General features: G+C 46.4%; 2 protein-coding genes across 2 annotated transcripts in view; both read right to left on the bottom strand.

Moving 5' to 3' along the window:
• Positions 1–1,263, bottom strand: part of snapc4 (small nuclear RNA activating complex, polypeptide 4) — a 30,691-nt gene extending 29,428 nt beyond the window's left edge. The window contains 1 exon segment of the mRNA XM_044195817.1: positions 918–1,263. The gene's annotated coding sequence lies outside the window, so the exon portion shown is untranslated.
• Positions 1,264–3,100: 1,837 nt separating this feature from the next.
• pomt1 (protein-O-mannosyltransferase 1) overlaps positions 3,101–7,500 on the bottom strand; it is a 24,878-nt gene continuing 20,478 nt past the window's right edge. Inside the window, exons 13-20 of the mRNA XM_044195767.1 lie at positions 6,613–6,709; positions 6,297–6,389; positions 6,060–6,183; positions 5,682–5,776; positions 5,320–5,433; positions 4,989–5,115; positions 4,522–4,699; positions 3,101–3,763 (exon numbers count right to left, since the gene is read on the bottom strand). Of these exons, the coding sequence (XP_044051702.1) occupies positions 3,589–3,763; positions 4,522–4,699; positions 4,989–5,115; positions 5,320–5,433; positions 5,682–5,776; positions 6,060–6,183; positions 6,297–6,389; positions 6,613–6,709 (1,003 nt within the window). The 3' untranslated portion in view covers positions 3,101–3,588. The remainder of the gene's footprint in view (positions 3,764–4,521; positions 4,700–4,988; positions 5,116–5,319; positions 5,434–5,681; positions 5,777–6,059; positions 6,184–6,296; positions 6,390–6,612; positions 6,710–7,500) is intronic.

Here is a 7,500-nt window from a genome sequence, read left to right as displayed (position 1 = left end):
TATAGCAGGTAGTACTGTAGTACTGTAGTACAGCAGGTAGTACTGTAGTATAGCAGGTAGTACTGTAGTATAGCAGGTAGTACTGTAGTACTGTAGTACAGCAGGTAGTACTGTAGTATAGCAGGTAGTACTGTAGTACTGTAGTACAGCAGGTAGTACTGTAGTATAGCAGGTAGTACTGTAGTACTGTAGTGACTGTAGTACTGTAGTGACTGTAGTACTGTAGTACAGCAGGTAGTACTGTAGTATAGCAGGTAGTACTGTAGTACTGTAGTGACTGTAGTACTGCAGTACAGCAGGAAGTACTGTAGTACTGTAGTACTGTAGTACAGCAGTACAGCAGGTAGTACTGTAGTGACTGTAGTACTGTAGTACAGCAGGTAGTACTGTAGTACTGTAGTACAGCAGTACAGCAGGTAGTACTGTAGTACTGTAGTGACTGTAGTACTGTAGTACAGCAGGTAGTACTGTAGTACTGTAGTACAGCAGTACAGCAGGTAGTACTGTAGTATAGCAGGTAGTACTGTAGTACTGTAGTACAGCAGGTAGTACTGTAGTACTGTAGTGACTGTAGTACTGTAGTACAGCAGGTAGTACTGTAGTACTGTAGTACAGCAGTACAGCAGGTAGTACTGTAGTATAGCAGGTAGTACTGTAGTACTGTAGTACAGCAGGTAGTACTGTAGTATAGCAGGTAGTACTGTAGTACTGTAGTACAGCAGGTAGTACTGTAGTATAGCAGGTAGTACTGTAGTACTGTAGTAGTAGTAGTAGTAGTAGTAGCTGTACTGCGGCTGCTTGTGCAGGCTTCTTACTACACTGAGCAGTAACGTCCCTCTGCAGCAGTTTAGCAGATGCTAACATTAGCAGCTACATTAGCAGCTAACATAGACGTGCAGTAATAAGTTGACTCTGACCTGCGGCAGCTTCCGTCTCTTCAGTAAATCCACCGTTTGACTTTATTTGACTAAACTGTGTCTTTACTTTCTGCCTCCATGTGCCGCGGCGGTCCAATCAACGTAGCGCTGTCGTTAACATATTACCCAGCAGGCTGTGCGGCGGGGCAACTTCTCCCGCGATGTTTCACCGTTTCACCGAGTTCCGGTTTAAACGTTTCGAATAAAAACAGAAACGGGTTTTATTTTCTGTCTGTCGGCGGAACAAACTGTGTCTGATTAAACTAACAACAGACAGACATCCAAAACAAACCGCAGCTCAAACTGTCCGCTCTTTATTTTCTTCCCCCCGACTTCACTTCCGGTCATTGCGCTTTTTGGTTCCGTCGGAACATTTTTTATTGCCGCGGTTCTTGATAAGTTTTAAAAATCTCTGAATTCAGTTTCCTCAGAAAGACCTCGGGATGTTTTAAAAAGTCTCAACTTTAATGTACAAAAGTCTTAAATAGTTTCTCTTGAACTTAAATGAATTAATCTGAAGAAATGTGATGATAATAAATAATTGTAGTTCATATCGATCGAGCTTTTCCTTCATACTGTGACAGCGAACAGGTTTTAAATTATATTCTCTGTAGTTTTAAAAAAGGTCTTTAAAACTCAGAAAACACACAATATGATATTTTTTAATAATATAGATATTTTCAACTTATATCCTTCTACTGGTTAAATACTTTCTTTATTATGGTGTAAAACATCCAGCTAACATTTATTCTTAAACTGTTACCAACAAATAAAACATGAAACCAAAATGTACAAAATCTTTACGGATAAAAAGTGTGTGGTTACCGGGTAATTTAAAAAAAATCAAAGAATCAGTATTATTATTATTAATATAATATTAATGTTAATGATAATACCTCCTTAACTTATTCCATTGTTTTTATCTCTTACATGTTTCTATATATGTAATACCTCCTTACACCTCCTGCGTGATTTTTGCCTATTTTTCTTGCCTGCTTTTATTTTGAAGCACGTGAGTCTACGCCTGTCGTGTTACATGAATAAACAAGACGGCGTCGTCCCTCATTCGTCCAGGAGTGTTCTATCGTAGAAAAGGTTTCAGTCGTAGTCGTCTGGACGCTGTTTTCAGAATCAAGACGTTTCGGCTCCCATCCGGAAGTCATTCTCAACTGTGAAAAAATGGGACGGGAACTAGAAATTTAAGCTACTCTGTGTTACATAAGCCCCGCCCTCAGGGAGGAGTCTACCTGAGTGTCTGCTGTTTACCTGCCTAGTTTCACCTGAAACTGACCTAATAGTTTCCATGATGGCCCAGTAATCAGTAATCAGGCCTATTGTTTTCTGGCTGCACCTCCCTCATCACTGTTAAGTACCTGATTAGCATGTGATTGGCTTGACCACGGTGTTAACACACTGTGGTAAACTTTGGGCAGATTGAATCTCAGACCACCATTTCTGTTCAAAGAGGAGTTTTCTTTTTTCACAAAAATGGCTTCTTTGACTCGTCTTTCAAACCAACTCTTCTCTCTGTTTCCTGAGGAGGCTGAGGTCCTTCAGCATCTGCCGGATGATGCTGAAGATGTTTTATGAGTCTGTGGCGGCCGGTGCTGTCCTGTATGCTGTTGCATGCTGGGGCAGCAGGCTGAGGGCAGCAGGCTGAGGGTAGCGGACGCAAACAGACTGAACAAACTGATCCGTAAGGCCGGTGACATTGTGGGGGGGGAGCTGGACTCTCTGGCGGTGGTGTCAGAGAGGAGGATGCTGGGTAAACTACACGCCATCTTGGACAGCGTCTCCCACCCGCTCCATGACGTGCTGGTCAAACAAAGACTCATCCCCCCACAATGCACCACAGAGCGCCACAGGAAGTCATTCCTGCCTGTGGCCATCAGACTCTTTAACTCCTCCCTCTAAGTGTCAGTCTGTATGACCCGAAGGCACTAAACTGGACACTGATCATTAACATCTCTGCAATACTTGAGATAATTATGCAATATTCTGTGAAATAACTGTGCAATATTTTAGTTTAAAATTCCCTATTTATTGATATTTATTCATACCTCTATTACTGGACCCTGATGCAGAGTGTGATGGTCCTGGATCAGGTCTACGTACGTCAAGTCTGGAAACATCACACGAATCAGCTTCAACAATTTACAAAGTGTCAAAATAAAAGCACGTTCCACTGTTCATGTTTTGTTTTATTTTGTCATTTTAAAACTCAAAGTTCACATTAAATCTGTCGCAGGATTTTATTTTCAGTCTGAAGAAAGTTTCTGTTTCTGCCTGAAACTATCAGAAAGCACGCGTGCTGTCACACGTTAATCAAGCTGATGATTCGTTAGTTAATGTTTTCGGAGCCGATCCTGGAGCTGGTTCACCTCCACCCTCCTCCGTGTTCTCCTAATACAGTGTGAACAGACCACAGACCGTAAACCTGCTGAGACCCGGTCTGGTTCAGGGACACAGTCTGCAGTCTGAGGTCAGAGGACTGAAGCTCCTCCTCCAACATGACCTCACCTCTGACCTCACACACACGCGGTGCGTTCAGGTGCTTCTTGTAAAGATTTGTCAGATCATTATGACGTATTCAGTCCAAGAAACAAGAACTTGACCCAGCGTCAGCTCCTGGATCGGGACCCAGACCCAGTCTGTCTGTCTCGGTGTCTCTCTACCGGCGGCGGTACAGGATGTCCCAGGACTTTCTCCACTTCAGCCCCTGCAGCTGATTGGCCGACAGCTCGGGGCTGCCGTAGGTCAAAGGGCAGAAGGTTCGATACGACAGGAAGACCGACAACAACACGGCCGACACACACACACACAGCGCACGCCGGTGTGTCCCTCTGCTGCGGACAATCAATAATTATTTATTAATAATTATTTATTAATGAACGTCAGACAACATATATATAATATAATGTACCAACTAATAACATGCGTCACCTGTCCGTCCATCAGCAATGAATATTAGCAGGTGTGTGTGTGTGTGTGTGTGTACCTGAGCAGGTGTGTGTGTGTGTGTGTGTGTACCTGAGCAGGTGTGTGTGTGTGTGTGTGTGTACCTGAGCAGGTGTGTGTGTGTGTGTGTACCTGAGCAGTGTGTGTGTGTGTGTGTGTACCTGAGCAGGTGTGTGTGTGTGTGTGTACCTGAGCAGGTGTGTGTGTGTGTGTGTGTGTGTGTGTACCTGAGCAGGTGTGTGTGTGTGTGTGTGTGTACCTGAGCAGTGTGTGTGTGTGTGTGTGTGTGTGTGTGTGTACCTGAGCAGTGTGTGTGTGTGTGTGTGTGTACCTGAGCAGGTGTGTGTGTGTGTGTGTGTGTGTGTGTGTACCTGAGCAGGTGTGTGTGTGTGTGTGTGTACCTGAGCAGGTGTGTGTGTGTGTGTGTGTGTGTGTGTGTGTGTGTGTACCTGAGCAGGTGTGTGTGTGTGTGTGTGTACCTGAGCAGGTGTGTGTGTGTGTGTGTGTGTGTGTGTACCTGAGCAGGTGTGTGTGTGTGTGTGTGTGTACCTGAGCAGGTGTGTGTGTGTGTGTGTGTGTGTACCTGAGCAGTGTGTGTGTGTGTGTGTGTGTGTACCTGAGCAGGTGTGTGTGTGTGTGTGTGTACCTGAGCAGGTGTGTGTGTGTGTGCTCCAGCAGGGCGGGGCTCAGCAGGTACAGGTAGCAGAGGGCGGGCAGGTAGTGATACAGGAAGAGAGTTTTCTCCATCAGCAGGAACGGAACAAAGTTCACCAACCAACCGCCAACACACACACAGCCCAGACACACAAACTGACACCACACACCTGGAAACACACACACACACACACACACACACACACACACACACACACACACACACACACACACACACACACAGATCAGGTGTAAAGACACATCATTATTATATATTAAACACTGTTAACTCACTTGTGTGTGTGTGTGTGTGTGTGTGTGTGTGTGTGTGTTTCTGTGTGTGGGCGTGTCAGGTGTTATGGGCGTTAAGAGCCACACGACTGAGCTACAACGGGCTGATGACATCACCCTGATGACATCACCCCGACGACCCTTTACCCCCCCACAGTGCGTGCGTACCGTCAGGGAGGTCTCTGAAGCCCCGCCTCCTCCTCAGGAGGTAGACGGCTGCCAGCAGCTGATAGGCCAGCAGGCTGAGGTTGCCCACGCCCCACGACACCGGGTTACCAATCAGATGGATCTGAGCCTGAGACACAGACAGCCAATCACAGCACAGAACGGGAGACAATGTGAGACAAAGTAAAACCTGGTTTCTGCTCGCGTTAGAGTTTGTTATGTGGCGGCTCGAGTCTCCGGGGGATGAGAGGAAGTGTGTGTGTGTGTGTTTCTGTGTGTGTGTGTGTGTTTCTGTGTGTGTGTGTGTGTTTCTGTGTGTGTGTGTGTGTGTTACGTTGGTGGAAGAGTGCAGCCAGTAAGCAATGTTGGTTTCCATGGTGATCCACTCCAGGGGGGAGGAGCTGTATTTGTGCTCGGAGTCTTCCTGTTTCACCATCAGCATCTTCCACTGTCATGACAACACAACACGACATCATCACACCTGCCGATGATTTTCAGAAATCCTCCAATCACAAACCTTCATTTTCAGTCTTTGCAAGCGTTCACGGCGTTAAACAGTCACTTGTATTCAGTATATCATATTATTTATTAATATTGATCTTCTGCCACTGTGATGATTTCTGTCTCAGCTGTTTGTTGTTGTTCAATAAAGTTTAAAAAAAGAAAAACACAGTGATGATGCGTTCACTGTCGTACCTGAAGTTCTAAAAATTTCGCCCAGAAGGAAATTTTTCTGTCCACGTCGATGTGAGTCGGAGAATGAAGCTCCGCCTCCCTCTCCTTCTGCTCCTACACACACACACACACACACACACACACACACACACACACACACACACACACACACCTTTTAATGATGCATTGTGGGATAGTTGGAGGTCACAAAAATAATAAATAAAATAACTTTGTATATATTAACATGTGGAACATCGCTGTGTTTATACTGTAACTCAGAGCTCCTGTGGCTGCATGCTGAACGCACACACACACACACACACACACACACACACACACTTAAAGTGATTCTGTACACAGTCTAGTGTTGACGGGTCAGGGGTCAGGGGTCAGGGGTCGTACTGGTTCCATATCGGTGCTCCTCGACCGTCCAGTCCAAACTGCTGCTGTGAGCTTTAAACAGTTTCTCTGCGACGACCTCCAACTGACGGAAACCCCAGTCTGGAAGAGACGCACCACTCAGCTACACACACACACACACACACACACACACACACAGCGACACGTCCTTATATGGTCATTTATCTCAGGTCACAGAAAACAGCTGTGTCATACGAGGTCATTTCCTGTCAGTACCCTGAGGACAGCTGAGGTGTTGACGTGGACCAATCGAACCTCAGACAGGATCGTCTTCCACGACTCTGACTCCGCCTCCCTGTTAGAGATGTCCTGAACACACACACACACACTAATTACAGAGTGAGTTCTGCTTCCTGTTTACCTGCCACGTTAATGACGCTACGCTGTTTCATTCCTGTCGGATTCATGTCTGACGACTTTAAAATCAAAGCTCTTAGTTTCATAAAGTGCGGGAACCTTTCCTGTCGTCTGAGTAACTGCTAACTGTTCTACTACTTTCTTATATCTCTTGTATTGTGGGGTTTCTGCTCACCACTCTCCACAGGTTCTGTGCCGGCATGGAAACGTTGAAGTCGATGTAACCCGACACTTCCTGAGCGTGAGGGCTCATGGGAGCTGCTACATCGTGACTACAACACACAAAACAAATGTGTCAGCGTTAGCAGCAAAACATCGTACGCTTGGGCCACACCGCCCACCTCCACCTGTGCGTGAGGGCTGCCTCGCTGAACTGCTGCTGCCAGCCCTCTTCCTGCAGCAACACTTCATGTTCCCGCAGCGACACTTCATGTTCCCGCAGCAACACTTCATGTTCCCGCAGCAACACTTCAGGTTCCTGCAGCAACACTTCAGGTTCCAGCAGCAACACGTCAGGTTCCAGCAGCACAGTTCAGGTTCCAGCAGCAACACGTCATGTTCCAGCAGCAACACTTCATGTTCCAGCAGCAACACGTCATGTTCCAGCAGCAACACTTCATGTTCCAGCAGCAACACTTCATGTTCCAGCAGCAACACGTCATGTTCCTGCAGCACAGTTCATGTTCCTGCAGCAACACTTCATGTTCCAGCAGCAACACTTCATGTTCCTGCAGCAACACGTCATGTTCCTGCAGCAACACGTCATGTTCCTGCAGCAACACTTCAGGTTCCAGCAGCAACACTTCATGTTCCTGCAGCAACACTTCAGGTTCCTGCAGCAACACTTCAGGTTCCAGCAGCAACACGTCAGGTTCCAGCAGCAACACGTCATGTTCCAGCAGCAACACTTCATGTTCCAGCAGCAACACGTCATGTTCCAGCAGCAACACTTCATGTTCCAGCAGCAACACGTCATGTTCCAGCAGCACAGTTCATGTTCCAGCAGCAACACGTCATGTTCCAGCAGCAACACTTCATGTTCCAGCAGCAACACGTCATGTTC

This window comes from Siniperca chuatsi, linkage group LG5 (assembly GCF_020085105.1).
Source record: "Siniperca chuatsi isolate FFG_IHB_CAS linkage group LG5, ASM2008510v1, whole genome shotgun sequence".
NCBI classification, from domain to species: domain Eukaryota; kingdom Metazoa; phylum Chordata; class Actinopteri; order Centrarchiformes; family Sinipercidae; genus Siniperca; species Siniperca chuatsi.
The sequence above is the reverse complement of the archived record's forward strand: the minus strand, read 5'-3'. Positions and strand labels throughout refer to the sequence as shown.